At 64.0% G+C, this 14,602-nt stretch overlaps 4 protein-coding genes across 11 annotated transcripts in view; all 4 read left to right on the top strand.

Annotated features, from left to right (window-relative positions):
* The window catches only part of NUP98 (nucleoporin 98 and 96 precursor), a 35,286-nt gene extending 30,343 nt beyond the window's left edge, over positions 1 to 4,943 (top strand). For 7 of the 8 annotated variants that reach the window (XM_085587732.1, XM_085587750.1, XM_085587755.1 and 4 more), the window contains 6 exons: positions 553 to 695; positions 1,207 to 1,428; positions 2,567 to 2,808; positions 3,291 to 3,445; positions 3,828 to 3,939; positions 4,507 to 4,943. In XM_085587732.1, the coding sequence (XP_085443858.1) occupies positions 553 to 695; positions 1,207 to 1,428; positions 2,567 to 2,808; positions 3,291 to 3,445; positions 3,828 to 3,939; positions 4,507 to 4,718 (1,086 nt within the window). In that variant the 3' untranslated portion in view covers positions 4,719 to 4,943. Of the gene's footprint in view, positions 1 to 552; positions 696 to 1,206; positions 1,429 to 2,566; positions 2,809 to 3,290; positions 3,446 to 3,827; positions 3,940 to 4,319; positions 4,340 to 4,506 lie in introns of those variants that run through there. The other variant, XM_085587767.1, reaches the window with a different exon arrangement.
* Positions 4,944 to 5,092: 149 nt separating this feature from the next.
* Positions 5,093 to 8,583, top strand: CHRNA10 (cholinergic receptor nicotinic alpha 10 subunit). The gene is made up of 5 exons (XM_085587886.1): positions 5,093 to 6,169; positions 6,416 to 6,561; positions 6,821 to 6,975; positions 7,212 to 7,744; positions 7,845 to 8,583. Exons 1-5 carry the CDS (start codon positions 5,539 to 5,541, stop codon positions 8,327 to 8,329), a joined length of 1,950 nt encoding a protein of 649 aa, XP_085444012.1. The 5' UTR covers positions 5,093 to 5,538; the 3' UTR covers positions 8,330 to 8,583.
* A 459-nt stretch (positions 8,584 to 9,042) lies between these two features.
* On the top strand, positions 9,043 to 11,907 carry LOC146768865 (uncharacterized). Its single transcript, XM_085587970.1, has 2 exons — positions 9,043 to 9,774; positions 9,912 to 11,907. Exons 1-2 carry the CDS (start codon positions 9,670 to 9,672, stop codon positions 10,632 to 10,634), a joined length of 828 nt encoding a protein of 275 aa, XP_085444096.1. The 5' UTR covers positions 9,043 to 9,669; the 3' UTR covers positions 10,635 to 11,907.
* On the top strand, positions 10,707 to 12,643 carry LOC146768866 (uncharacterized). Its single transcript, XM_085588557.1, has 2 exons — positions 10,707 to 11,078; positions 11,881 to 12,643. The coding sequence occupies exons 1-2, from the start codon at positions 10,707 to 10,709 to the stop codon at positions 12,625 to 12,627; spliced, it is 1,119 nt and encodes a 372-aa protein (XP_085444683.1). The 3' UTR covers positions 12,628 to 12,643.
* Positions 12,644 to 14,602: the final 1,959 nt, after the last annotated feature.

The raw sequence follows: 14,602 nt of genomic DNA on the forward strand, positions 1-14,602 counted from the left end.
GGGTTCTGCTGAAAAACGTGTTTAATCATTTAACTAAAGCCAGCTCAGCCCTCCATCCTCAAGGCAGCCTAAGCACAGCAGCAAGTCTGGAAACTTGTCACTGATGTCTGCTGCAGTATTTAGTGTGCACACTGTTGAGCACTTTTGAGTACCCAGCTGCAGTGAAAGTTCTTGGTTGATTGTTTTGGCTGCCTCAGAGTGTGCAGTGCTGCTTGTGGCTGCCCAGACCCTGCTTAGCTGCAGAGAGAAGGCTCCCTGGGATGCACCCACATCATTCCATCAAGGCCTACGTGGTTTTGCAGCTACAAAAGCCTTTGGGAATACAGGCTGTGTGTGAGAGCTGGCTGTACCTCCAGGCAGTGGTCTTTAAGAGCTTGGTGGGAGACGTGAACATTCCCAAACATTTTGGGTTCAGGTTTTTCATGTTGGTCCATAGTTCTGGGGAGGTTCCAGCTGCAGGTGCAGAAGGAGTCTCCTGAGCCTGCTGAGCTGTGGAATTCAGTTTTGTTCAGAATACTATCTTCAAACTTACTGTTGAAACTATCTTCCTAGAACACCTCAGAGTGTGAAAAATACGCCTGCTGTCCTCTGCCTCCTTACCTGGAAGATTCTGGGTATGTCATTGAGGAAGATGACAATGGTGGAAGGCCCCTGAGAGATGTCTGCTTCCATTTGTTAAAGCTCTACAGTGACAGGTAAGTGGGCAAAGGGTTCAGTAAGTATTTAGAAAAGTCATGATCAGTCAGTGATTTCCTGAGTTCACCAACCAGGAGTGTGAAATCAGCCTGAACCTCTTAGAGCAATCTGAAATCAGCCCCACATACACTCCTGACAAAGGTGGTGTCACCTGGGGATGGTAGAGATGGAATTGTTGGAACCCAGGGCAATAGGGAACCTTATGCTTTGGGGCACATTTGTGGGGGTTTAGGTGCTTTCTGTGTCTGAAGAGTGCAGGAAGGCTTCTCTGTAGCTGCCTTTTTTGAAGGCAGTGAGAAATCTTCAGAGGAGCACATACAGAGGAAAAGGGGTGACAGTCTGGGTGCAGACTCATAGGAATTTTAGCAGTAAATACTGTCCATTTTTTTTCTTAGAAAACCAACCCTCACATGGATGTAAGTCACACATGTGGAGATGGGTGAAGGGAGGGGGTTGGATTTGACTTTGTGGGTGCAATCAGCTCTCCCAGTTACCAGTTTTCCTCTGCAGGTCCTATGAGCTTGACCAGCTGCTGGATCCCAGGAGTGTCACCTCTGACCCGCTGGATTTCCGCCTCAGCTGGCACCTGTGGGAGGTGCTCCGGGCCCTGAACTACTGCCACCTGTCCCAGCAGAGCTGGGGGGTGCTGAACACCAGTTATGCTGCCCAGCTGGAGAGCGAGGGGCTATGGGAATGGGCCGTGTTCGTGATGCTGCACGAGCCTGACACGCAGTGAGTGACCCTGTGTGACTGTCCGGGGCATGGAGACACCCTGAGTGACCCTGTGTGACTGTCCTGGGCATGGGCACGCAGTGAGTGACCCTGTGTGACTGTCGTGGGTCTGGAGACACCCTGAGTGACCCTGTGTGACTGTCCGGGGTCTGGAGACACCCTGAGTGACCCTGTGTGACTGTCCTGGAGACACCCTGAGTGACCCTGTGTGACTGTCCTGGGTCTGGAGACACCCTGAGTGACCCTGTGTGACTGTCCGGGGTCTGGAGACACCCTGAGTGACCCTGTGTGACTGTCCTGGGCATGGAGACACCCTGAGTGACCCTGTGTGACTGTCCTGGGTCTGGAGTCACCCTGAGTGACCCTGTGTGACTGTCCTGGGCATGGAGACACCCTGAGTGACCCTGTGTGACTGTCCTGGGTCTGGAGACACCCTGAGTGACCCTGTGTGACTGTCCTGGGCATGGACACGCAGTGAGTGACCCTGTGTGACTGTCCTGTGCATGGAGACACCCTGAGTGACCCTGTGTGACTGTCCTGGGCATGGACATGCAGTGAGTCACCCTGTGTGACTGTCCTGGGCATGGAGACACCCTGAGTGACCCTGTGTGACTGTCCTGGGCATGGGCACGCAGTGAGTGACCCTGTGTGACTGTCCGGGGTCTGGAGACACCCTGAGTGACCCTGTGTGACTGTCCGGGGTCTGGAGACACCCTGAGTGACCCTGTGTGACTGTCCTGGGCATGGAGACACCCTGAGTGACCCTGTGTGACTGTCCTGTGCATGGAGACACCCTGAGTGACCCTGTGTGACTGTCCTGTGCCTGGAGTCACCCTGAGTGACCCTGTGTGACTGTCCTGTGCATGGAGACATCCTGAGTGACCCTGTGTGACTGTCCTGGGCCTGGAAAGAGCATGGGGTCAGTTCTAAAGTCCTGTGGCTGTAGTGGCTTCTCCCGCATGCAGCTGTGCACCTGCAGGGCTTTGTGCCCCGTGGGAAAGTCCTGCATTCCAGACTGGTGGGGTGGGAGGGCCCCGAAGGCGCTCTCCCCGCGGTGGGAGGGCCCCGAAGGCGCTCTCCCCGCGGTGGGTGGCGGGAGGCAGAGCTGTGACAGGCTGTCCTGCTGTGCTGTCCCCAGTGTCCGGGAGAAGGCCGTGCGGGAGCTGCTGAGCCGGCACTGCGCCCTGGCCGAGAGCCCCGAGTCCTGGGCCAAGGAGACCTTCCTGACCCAGCGCCTCTGCGTGCCCCCGCGCTGGATCCACGAGGCCAAGGCGGTTCGGGCCAGGATGGAGGGTGACAAGCACAAGGAGGCGCTTTTCCTCTTCAAGGCTGGGCACTGGAACCAGTGCCACAAGCTGGTTGTCAGGCACTTGGCCTCAGGTGGGTCTGGCTGCTCCTCTCGCATCCTGTCCTTTGAGCACCACTCAAAGGCATGGCTGGAGTAGGAGTGGGAGCCCCTCTGCTCTGGAGCCAGGCTGGGAGAGCTGGGGGGGCTCACTTGGAGAGGAGGGGCTCCAGGAGAGCTGCAGAGGGACCACAGACAAGTGGAAAGGGATGGGATTGGATGGTATTAAAGGTCCCTCCCAACCCAAACCAGTGAGTGACTCCATGATTCCAAGCCATGGGGTGACCAGTGAAGGGATCAGAGGGCCTGGCAGTCCCAAACCAGCTCTCCCTGGATACCTGGTGTGGTGCTTTTCCTAGGCAAACAGGGAAGTGGGGCAGTGCTTTCCCTGCTGCACAGCCCTGGAGCACAGAGGCCTCTGGGTGTAAGGGCAGCAGTGGTCTTGCTGTTCCCTGATCTGTGGGTGTCCCTGCTGTGGGAGACGAGGTGGCCTCTGTTCCTCTCCTGTTGTCTCCAGATGCAATTATCAACGAGAACTACAAGTACCTGAAAGGATTCCTGGAGGACCTGGCGCCTCCGGAGCGCAGCGCGCTCATCCAGGACTGGGAGCTGGCAGGGCTGGTCTACCTCGACTACATCCGTGTCAACGAGATGCTGGACAGGATTCAGCAGGTAGGAGCAGCTGCCTTCCCTGTGACCTGGGAGCTCACACGCTGTCTGCAGAGGCTCTTGCTGACTGTTGAGGGGGAGTTGGTGCTTCTCTGTGGCAGCACTTCAAACTGAAGTGGGGCATCTCTGAAACTGGGCTTTGCTGTCTGCTGCCACAGCAAGGGCTGGGCTGTGCCCTGCAGACGTGCCCTGTGGGTGTGAGACAGTGACAAGTGAAAGGGATGGGACAAACCCAGCGGTCTCTGTGTCCATTCCCCACATTCCTGTCCAAGCTTCCCCTTTCCCTGCTCTGGTGTGAATTCAGGCAGGTTTTGGTGTAGTGTCACCTGGTGGGTGAGTTTGGCTGCGCTGTGCTGCCTTGGAGCTGACTGGTGTTTTCTTCCAGCTGGATGTTTCCACCTACGAGCTGGAGCGGTTACACACCAAAGTGACGTCCCTGTGCAACAGGATAGAGCAGCTGCAGTGCCACACGGCCAAGGACCGCCTGGCTCAGTCAGGTATGGTGACACCCTGTCCCGCAGCTCCCTGGGACAGCCAGTCCACACCTGGCTGACACCCGGGCAGCAGCTGTATCCCAGACATTAGGTGGGAAAGGACCTTTGAGATTGAGTCCAGCCATTCCCCAGCACTGCCAAGGCCACAGGTGTCCCAAGTCACATCCACACAGCTGTGAAATCCCTCCAGGGATGGGGACTCCCCACCTCCCTGGGCAGCTGTGGAAGGGCTGCACAGCCCTATCTGGGAAGGGATTTTCTCAATATCCATCATGAGCCCGTTCCCCCTCCTCCTGTCCCTGTTCTCTGGGAGCAGAGCCCAACACCCCCTAGCTGCCCCTTCCTGCCAAGGAGTTAAGGAGCGTGGGCCTCCTTTTCTGCAGGCTGAGCCGCCTCAACCCTTTGTGGGATGTTTTCCCCAATACCCAACCTAAACCTCCCGTGGCACAGCCCGTTTCCTCTCCCCCTGTGGCTGCGCTGCCTTCACTGCCGAGCTGCCCCCGCCCCCGGGCTTGCTGCGAGCGCTCCCGGGGCGGAGCGCGGGCAGAGCCGCTGTCCCCGCTCTTGCAGACATGGCGAAGCGTGTGGCCAACGTGCTGCGGGTGGTGCTGAGCCTGCAGCAGGGCCCCGAGCCGGGCCCCGAGCCCGCGGAGCCGCGCGTGCCCCTGCGGCTGCTGGCCCCGCACATCGGCCGCCTGCCCATGCCCGAGGACTACGCGCTGGAGGAGCTGCGCGGGCTCACCCAGGCCTACCTGCGCGAGCTGGCGCTGGCCGCGCACTGACCGCCCGCCCGGCCGGCCGCGACCAAGCCGGACTCGCCGCGGGACTCGCAGCCGGGCGGAGCCGCCCGTCGGAACCGGCTCCGCGCCCGGCCCCGGCGCCGCCCGGGCGCACCGAAGGTCTTCGTGCATGAGGAGTATCGGAAGGTTTTTATCAAAAAAATATAAATAAATGCTCTAGATTATTTTCCTGTCTTTTTGAAAACCACAAATAAAATGTTTATAGTACTCCCATGGGTTCCTTTGCTTTTTAGGGCAGGGTTGGGTTTGTAGCTGTGTGTCCTTTGCTGCGTCACCCCAGAGTGGTTGGGCTGGGTGGATGGGGAGAAAGGACAGCCCAGGAATGTGTGATACAATCCCACCTTGCCTTCGGTGGTGATCAGGGTGGGCTCCTTCAGAATCTTGGGAGGAAACATCATTGGTCTCCAGGACAGAGTGTGGGCAACCCAGCTAAACCAGATTGTGGCCTTTGGGTACTGAAAGGGCTCGTGTAGAAGGGCTGGAGAGGGACCCAGGGAATGGCTCCCACTGCCAGAGGGCAGGGCTGGATGGGAGGTTGGGAATTGGGAATTGTTCCCTGGCAGGATGGGCAGCCCTGGCACAGGTGCCCAGAGCAGCTGGGGCTGCCCCTGGATCCCTGGCAGTGCCCAAGGCCAGGCTGGACACTGGGGCTGGAGCAGCCTGGCACAGTGGGAGGTGTCCCTGGCCGCTGGCACGTTCAGGTGACACTGGCTGTGTGCAGGGGCCGGGTCACTGCGGCTTTGCCTCCTTCCATTACTGTAATTGGGCCTGAGCAGCCCCGGCCCGGGCGGGACGGGCTGGGATGAATAATTCACCGCCTGGAAACAAAACCTCCGGCCTCAAAACCGCTCGGCATCTGCCGCCACCGGGGCTCGGCGTGGGAAAGGTGCCAGGAGGCGCCGGGGGAGAGGAGCCGGTGGATTCCCCGGGGCTGGAGCTGGGGGATGCTCCGGCACCCCTGCCCCTCGCTGCTTTGTGTCCTGGCTCCCTCACCTCTCGGGATTTTCCTCCCACCGAACGGGAACGATCTGCCCCTTCCCTCGCTCTTTCCCGACACCGGAGAGCGGGATGTCCCTTGCTGTGCAGGGCGCTCGCTGCACTCCGGGGCGGCTCCTCCGGCCGGCGGTGTGGCCGCCCGCGGGTGCGGTGTCCCCGCGCTGGGGCAGGTGACAGCACCGCGCGGCTGCCACCCGCGCCGCCCAAACCCATCCCCGCGGGGCCAGGCCGCACCCGGAGCCCATCGCGCCCTGCCCGCCCCCAGCCGGGGCCGGCGGGGGTCGCGCACCGGGACCCCTCGCCGAGGGCGCTGGGGCCGTGCCCCCCCGCCCTGTCCCCGCCTGACGTCAGCGCCGTGTCCCGCACCTGCGGCGGGATGGAGCCCGCAGCTCGCCTGTGCCTCGCCCTCTGCCTCGCCGGCGTCCTCCCGGCCCCGGGTGAGCGGGGGGGCTCGAGGGACGCGGACCCTCCCCCGGGAGCGGGGGGCGGCCCCGGTGCCCGGGACAGCGTCGCCCCGCACGCAGGGAATCCCGGGGCCGGGCGCTGGGCTGGCGGCGAGGAGGGGCGGGGGTCCCGCCGTGCTCCCCCGTCCCTCCCAGCTGCCGCAGGGTCCCTCCCCGGGTCCTGGGGATCCCTCGGGGCTGCACCCCGGCCCCTCCGAGCCCCGCTCCGGGTGTCCCCAGGCTGCCGGGGGGCGCCGGGAAGGTTCGCCTACAAACTGCTCCACGACCTCTTCGCCAACTACTCCAGCGCCCTGCGCCCCGTGGAGGACACGGACCGGGCGCTCAACGTCACCCTCAAGGTCACCTTGGCCCAGATCATCGACATGGTGAGCCCCGCGCCCTGCTCCCCGCAGCGGCTCCTGCTCGACCCTTGGAACCAGCCCGGGTCCGTCCGCAAAGCAGCCCAGGTGGCCTCGAGTCAGCTCAGAGCCCTTTGCAGACAGCCCCGTCCCCCCAAAACCAGCACGACCCCCTCGAATCCAGCTCAGCTCCGCGGGGCACCCGGAGAGGCCACCGGGCTGGGGGCCGGGGGGAGGGGGTGGCCCCGGGGTCCATCGCCCCACGCCCACCCTCTCCCCTCGGCAGGACGAGAGGAACCAGGTCCTCACCTGCTACCTGTGGGTCCGCCAGACCTGGCTGGACGCGCACCTCACCTGGGACAAGGACGAGTACGGCGGCATCGACAGCATCCGCATCCCCAGCAGCTACGTCTGGCGGCCGGACATCATCCTCTACAACAAGTGCGTTGTGTTGGCCCCGCGGCCGCTCCGGGCCCGGGGGCCCGGCTGGGGCCGGGGGCTGCGCGGCGCTGCCAGCCTCGGGCCGGGGCGGGAGGCTCCTGGAGGGGAGGTGCAGGGGGATGAGGGGCGGGGTGCTGGCAGCGGCCCGGTGTGCCCGGGGCTGGCCCCAGCAGGAGGGGACAGCCAGGGGCGGCACAGGGAGGGGATGTGGCCCCACGGGCACCCTCCCTGCCCAGCGCCGATGAGCACTTCGGCGGCTCCATGGAGACCAACGTGGTGCTGCGCTCCGACGGGCACATCATGTGGGACTCGCCCGCCATCACCAAGAGCTCCTGCAAGGTGGACGTGTCCTACTTCCCCTTCGACGGGCAGCGGTGCCGCCTCACCTTCGGCTCCTGGACCTACAACGGGAACCAGATCGACCTCCGCAACCAGCTGGACAGCGGGGACCTGACGGACTTCGTGGAGAACGTGGAGTGGGAGGTGCTGGGCATGCCGGCCACGAGGAACGTCGTCACCTACGGCTGCTGCTCCGAGCCCTACCCCGACGTCACCTACACCCTGCTCCTGCGCCGCCGCGCCTCCTTCTACATCTTCAACCTGCTCCTGCCCTGCATCATGGTCTCCTTCCTGGCGCCGCTGGGCTTCTACCTGCCGGCCGACTCGGGGGAGAAGGTGTCGCTGGGGGTGACGGTGCTGCTGGCCCTCACCGTGTTCCAGCTGCTGGTGGCCGAGAGCATGCCCCCCTCGGAGAGCGTCCCGCTCATCGGTGAGCGCAGCGCCGGGCGCCGTGCCGGGGCTGGGGCAGGGCTCGGCACGGGGGGAGCCGGGGACCCCCGTGCCCCCTGCCAGCGCCCGCTGCCCCACAGGGAAGTACTACATCGCCACCATGACCATGATCACGGCCTCCACGGCGCTCACCATCTTCATCATGAACGTGCACCACTGCGGGCCGGGGGCCCGGCCCGTGCCGCCCTGGGCGCGCCGGCTCATCCTGCAGCACCTGGCGCGGCTCTGCTGCGTCCGCGAGGTGGGCGAGAGCTGCAAGAGCCCCCCGCGGGCCCCGGGCGGGCGGGCGGCTGCGGGGGATGCCGGGGGAGCGGGGCAGCGCCCCGGGGAGGGGCAGGTGGGCACGGAGGTGCGGGGCTGCCCCTGGGACCACTGCCTGTGCCACCACGACGCCCTGCTGAGGAACGTGGGGTACCTCGCCGGCTGCTTCCGCCGCCACCGCGCCAACCAGCGCCGCACCGGCGAGTGGAAGAAGGTGGCCAAGGTGATGGACCGCTTCTTCATGTGGGTCTTCTTCCTCATGGTCTTCCTCATGAGCGTGCTGGTCCTGGGCAACGCTGCCTGAGGCTCTGCGGAGCCGGCGCTGCGAAGCCCCGGGGACGGCTCGGGGGTCTCCTGAGGGAGACACGAATGCCCCCGGTCTCCCCGAGCTGCGGGGCGGGAGCTGCACCGTCCCTGGGGAGGAGGTGCTGAGCGTGGCACCCCCAGTGCAGGGCTGAGGGGTGCCAGCCCCTGTCCGGCTGCACCAGAGTGGGCACCCACGTCCCCTGTGGCATCCTGCACCTGAGAAATCCACCTGGAAATAAACCGTGGAACGCGTCTCCGGCCCCTGCTGCCTGGGACAAGGGTGTTCCTGGCTGAGGGTGGCCCTGGGAGGGGTGGGGGGACCGGCCCTGAGCCTTGGCTGAGGGATGGGTCTCCCCACGAGAGAGGCGTGGGCCTCCCCACGAGAGAGGCGTGGGGCTCCCCACGAGAGGGGCGTGGGGCTCCCCACGAGAGGGGCGTGGGGCTCCCCACGAGAGGGGCGTGGGGCTTCCCCCAGGAAGGAGCGCGGGGCCGGCAGGAGCTCTGGAGATGCGGCCCAGCCTGGCCAGGGCGGGCTGGTGCCTCGTCCATCAGTGCCCACCCAGCCCAGGCTGGGGCAGCCACCGGCCCTGGGCAGCCTCGGGGAACCCTGCCCAGCTCCGGGAAGGGAAGGGAAGGGAAGGGAAGGGAAGGGAAGGGAAGGGAAGGGAAGGGAAGGGAAGGGAAGGGAAGGGAAGGGAAGGGAAGGGAAGGGAAGGGAAGGGAAGGGAAGGGAAGGGAAGGGAAGGGGAAGGTGATAAACTCTCCAGGACTGATGGGTGCTGTGATGGGGAGAGGCTCTCCTGGGCACAGAGAGCACCCAAGGAGGAGTTTAGGATTCTTGGGGAAGCAAGGAGGGAGGCAGCAGGAATGGAGAGAGATGGCCTTTGGAAGAAGGGGCAGCAAAGCAGGAGGTGACAAGGATCCTGAAGTCCTGGAGGGAAAACAAGAAGTCCCAGCAGCTCCAGATGAACCTTGGGAACACCTCCAGGAGCTCATGGAGCTGCGTGGGGAGCTGCCGTGGGGGCTGCAGCTGCCCAGCACCACCTGTGTGCTCCTGGGCAGCCCCACGGCTCCACTTGGATAACCCAGCACGTGGGCATGTCCCCGTGGTCTGCCTGTCCTGTGATGTCACACACGGGGCTCTTGCTGCCCCACACTGTCACAAAGGGCCTCTGCCCACCTGCTGGGGTATAAAAGGGGCCATGGGATGCTGTGACACCGCAGACGGGCATCACCAGGGCCTCTGCCACCCCAGCTGGGTTGGGGACCCTTCACTGGGGCCCCGCAGGTCACCGGGGAACCTCTTCACCAACCTGTGCTGGTGACCGGGATGGTGCCATGGAGCTCCTCAGCATCTTCACCCTGGGTGAGCTGGTGGCAGTCACGATGGTGGTGCTGCAGCTCATCCTGGTCATTGTCATGCTACGGGACAAGTGTCTATGGGTAGGTGGCCTCTGATCTGCTGTGTGGGCTGGGCTGGGCTGTGTGGATTTGGGGTGTGTTGGTGTGGCATGCGTGGCAGGACAATGTGGTGCATTCTGGGGAGCTGCTCTTGTCTCGCCCGTCTGGGGTTCTTGCAGAGGATCCGTCAGAACTCAAAGCACGCGAGCGCAGTGAGCGGCCGGCCGGAGGGGCAGAGCAACGTGGGCAGAGCACGGAGATCAGCAGAGATGGAGCTGCCCCATGGCAGCTCCCCACGCCGTTCCATGAGCTCCAGGAGGCGTTTCCCAAGGTTCATCCGGAGCTGCCAGGACTCCCAGGCGCTCTTCGAGGAGCGCCGCGGGGAGCTGGAGGCACAGCTGTCCCAGTGGCCGAGGATGCCGAGGGGCTGCAGGGCGGCCCGGCCCGAGGGGCCCACGGAGCCGGGGCTGCTGGGGGGCAGAGAGGCGCCGCAGGGCCCCCGGGAGGAGCGGCCCACGGCGGGCACGGACGGCGTGACCAAGAAGGACAAAGCCAAGGCCGGGAGAAGAGGCAGCGGCAGCGCCCCGGAGCCGGAGTGTGACCGCGGCTGCACGGCCATGGCCTGGTTCATCCCCGGGGACGTGCAGATCGCCGAGGCCGCGGGCTCGGAGGGCAGCGGCAGCAGCAGCAGCAGCAGCTCGCTGGGGCTGACCTTCAGCATCCAGAGCGCAGACCCCTGGTGGGGCCCGGTGCTGCCCCCCGCGCCACGGCCGCTGCCGCTGCCCCCGGGCCGGGACCGGGAGCCGGGCCGGGCGCTGGGCAAGCTCCATGCCCGGCTCGCGGGGTGCCTGGCAGCCTGGTGCAGCCGCCGCCTCCCTCTGCGCTGCTGCCGCCGCCGCTGAGCCGCTGCCCCCGCGGGCAGAGCCGCAGGAACGCAACGCGGCGGTGTCCAGGCTGTGGCCGTGGCCGTGTCCATGCCCATGTCCATGCCCATGCCTGTGTCCGTGTCCACATCCGTGCCCATGTCCATGTCCACATCCGTGCCCATGTCCGTGTCCACGTTCGTGTCCATGTCCGTGTCCACATCTGTGTCCATGCCCGTGTCCATGTCCGTGTCCATGTCTGTGCCTGTGCCCATGCCCATGTCCATGCCCATGTCTATGTCTGTGTCCGTGCCCACTGCTGTGTCCATTGTCATGTCCATGTCCTTGTCCGTGTCCATGCCTGTGCCTGTGATCATGGCCGTGTCCATGTCCGTGCCCATGTCCATGTCCGTGCCCCTGCCTGTGCCCGTGCCCATGCTCGTGTCCATGCCTGTGTCTGTCTGTGCCCGTGCCCACTCACATGTCCGTTGCTGTGTCCATGCCCGTGCCCATGCGGAGCATCTGCAGCTGGCCCAGCCACTGGCACATGCCCAGCCCAGCCCAGCCCTGCCCAGCCCTGCCCAGCCCGGCCTGGAAGGGAGCAGCTTGCTCAGGCAGGACCTGGCTCTCCCAAACCCACGTTCTCCAGGCCTGATCCCTGCGTACCTCAGACTTTTCCTCATTTCTTTGCCTCAGTGTTTCCTCTCAGCAATGAAAAAAAACCAACCAAAAAAAAATCCCCCAACAAAACCAAACCAAAGCTGAGGTGGTATTTGTAAAAGTCACGTTTAGTGTCTTTCACAGCAGCAGCACATTAAGTTCTAGCGGGGCTTTGGCCCGTCTCGTTTCCCCTGCAGGACTTCAGGACATCCTTGTCACCTCCTGCTTTGCTGCCCCTTATTCCAAAGGCCATCCCTCTCCATTCCTGCTGCCTCCCTCCTTGCTTCCCTGAGAACCCCAAACTCCTCCTTGGGTGCTCTCTGCGCCCAGGAGAGCCTCCCCGCATCACAGCACTTCTTCTTCTTGTCTCTTTTCTTGTTTTTTGTAATTTGTTTCTATTCTCTCACGAGTGTCTTTCTCACAGCCCTGTGCCCAAGGCTGCCAGGGCTCTCCCCTGGGCTCCTGGGTGTCCCAGAGGGATTTCTGACTGCCCCACATTGTCACAAAGAGGGTTCTGGCTGCTCCATGATGTCACACAGGGGACTCTGCCAGACTGCCAGGCTATAAAAGGGGCCCCACAGGAGCAGACAGTGCTGGGCACAACAGTCTGGCAGTGTCTTGGCAGCCAACAGCCTCGGCCTCTGCCACCCCACCAGGGTTGGATTTCCATCACTGGGACCCCGCAGGTCACAGGGGAGCCTCCTCACCAGCCTGTGCTGGTGACCTGGAGCTCCAGGGATGGTGCCATGGGGTGCCCCAAGACCTGCAGCCAAGGTTCGCCCAAAGCTCCCCGGCGCCCTTGGAGGAGCGCCGCGGGGAGCTGGAGGCGCGGCTGCCCCGGCGGCCGAGGATGCCGAGGGGCTGCGGGGCGGCCCAGCCTGAGGGGCCCGTGGAGCCGGGGCTGCTGGGGGGCAGAGAGGCGCCGCAGGGCCCCCGGGAGGAGCGGCCCACGGCGGGCACGCACGGCACGGCCAGGAAGGACAAAGCCAAGGCCAGGAGACGAGGCAGGAGCACGTTCCTGGAGCTGGAGCAGCACGTTCCTGGACGAGGCAGCAGCTCCCCGGCCATGGACCGGTTCCTGCCCCCTGGAGAAGGGCAGAGCTTCGGCCCCAGGGCACCAAGGCACAGCATCGGCGCGCCGGGGCCGGGCAGGACCGGCACCGCTGCGCGGGGCAGGGCGTCCCGTTCGCTGCCCAGGCCCCGGCAGCGGGAGCCCGGGGACGGTGGCAGGGGGGCAGGATGCGGCCTCCTGGGGCTCTGCTCCTCCCTGAGGGAGCTCGTGGTGGGCTGCTGGACGCGGCACATGCAGCGCCGCCGCAGCCACCGCGTGCGCTTCGCCAGCCCCCTGGTGACAGTGAGGTACATTGACTAGCGGGGCTGTGGACATCGCCCTCCAAGCCTTGGAATTCATTTCTCATTAATAAATTGCCAAAACCCATGAGTGTCTTACTTTCACCCTTTCAACTCTGCCCCCCGTCCCTCCAGGGATGCGGGAAGGTGTTCCTAGCCATGGCAGGGGGATTGGAATGAGATGGGTTTTAAGGTCCCTCCCAACCCAAACCACTCTGTGATTACACAGTGATGCCACTGCTCGTTCTGGAACTCCGTGGCATGGCTTTCTTGCTGGGTGGGAGTTGGTCACGTCAGGCACTCCCCAGGGGAACCGTGCCAGCGTTTGTGGTGCAGCTCTCAGTGTGGAGAGAGCCCTGTGCTGAGCTGGACTCAAACCCGTGGCTGGTTCCTGCAGTGTTGGAACTCAAAATGTCTCTCAGACATTTTTAGAGGTTCCAGGCCTGCAGGGCAGGGTCCAGGACTCAGGGCTGTGCCAGACTCCAGCCCGGTGTCCCTGCTGGCTGCGGCTCGCTGGGTGTCACTGCAGCTGGGCAGGGACAGGCTCCCAGCAAAGCCCAGCCCTCCCCACCTCCCACTGAATGCGGGGGCTAAAAGGTGCCGAAGAAAACCAGACTGGTGATGGTCTGCACTGTGCCAGGCAGGAGAACCCGGGTTCTGTGCATGCCAGGCCAGCAGGGCAGCTCCTCAGTGTTCTTTGAAACATGAAGAAGAAGCTCTCACCTGCCAGCTGGAGCTGCTGATCTCCTGGCCAGGAGAGTGCCTGGGGCCCAGCCTGGTCACAGAATCATGGAACGCTTTCACTTGAAAAGGACCTTTTAAATCCCACCCAGTGCCACCCCTGCCATGGCAGGGACACCTTCCACTGTGCCAGGCTGCTCCAGCCCTGGTGTCCAACCTGGCCTTGGGCACTGCCAGGGATCCAGGGGAATCTGGGAATTCCATCCCAGCCCTGCCCACCCTGCCAGGGAACAATTCCCAGTTCCCAATCTCCCACCCAGCCCTGCCCTCTGGCAGTGGGAGCCATTCCCTGTTGTCCCATCTCTCCATTCCTCATTCTCCATCTCTCTTGCAGGCCCCTTCAAATGCCACCTGCAGCAGGCCCAAGAGGCTGAGCCAGTGCACAGTTGAGGTAGAGGCTGAATCTCCATCCCATCAACTTTTGCTCTTTATTCCCTTTCTAACACCCTGACCACGCCCTCAGGCAGCCTCTGAGGCAATAAATACAACAGATAACCAGCCCCATCCTAATCAAGAACCTGCTGGACTTCCGGGGAAGCCGACTGCCAGCTCATCTCGTGGATCCAAAAGCGCTGCAAGGGCAGGAGCAGCTCCGGGGCTGCAGGTGCATCTCCGTGTCGCAGAGCAGGAGAAGCTGTCCCTGCGTCCCTGCCGGGCTGTGCAGGGCTGCGGGTGGCAGGGGAAGGACGGAGGACAGCGAGGGGCCACGTCCGCGCACAGCGGGGTCTGCTCGGGAGCCCGCGGGCGAGGGCGGTGCCGGATGGAGCTGCCCGGAGGAAACGCTGCGGGCACGGCGGGGATGTGCGGGGAGCAGCCGAGGCAGCGATCCATCCTTCACCGAGCGGGGACCGCAACCGGCAAACGGCACCGGCCCGCTTCTGCCCCGGCTCTGGCCCAGCAAACCGGCATGGACGTCCCAGCGGGGCAACCGGAACCGGCCCGCTTCTGCCCCGGTTCTGGCCCAGCACTCGATCCCCGGTTCTGGCCCATCGATCCCCGGTTCTGGCCCGGTTCTGTCCCAACGGTCCCCGGTTCTGACCCAGTTCTGTCCCATCGATCCCCGGTTCTGGCCCATTGATCCCCGGTTCTGTCCCATCGATCCCCAGTTCTGGCCCGGTTCTTGCCCATCGATCCCCAGTTCTGGCCCATCGATCCCCGGTTCTGTCCCGGTTCTGGCCCATCGATCCCCGGTTCTGTCCCGGTTCTGGCCCATCGATCCCTGGTTCTGTCCCGGTTCTGGCCCATCGATCCCCGGT

The sequence above is a fragment of the Lonchura striata genome, chromosome 1, assembly GCF_050655825.1.
Source record: "Lonchura striata isolate lonStrDom1 chromosome 1, ASM5065582v1, whole genome shotgun sequence".
NCBI classification, from domain to species: Eukaryota; Metazoa; Chordata; class Aves; order Passeriformes; family Estrildidae; genus Lonchura; species Lonchura striata.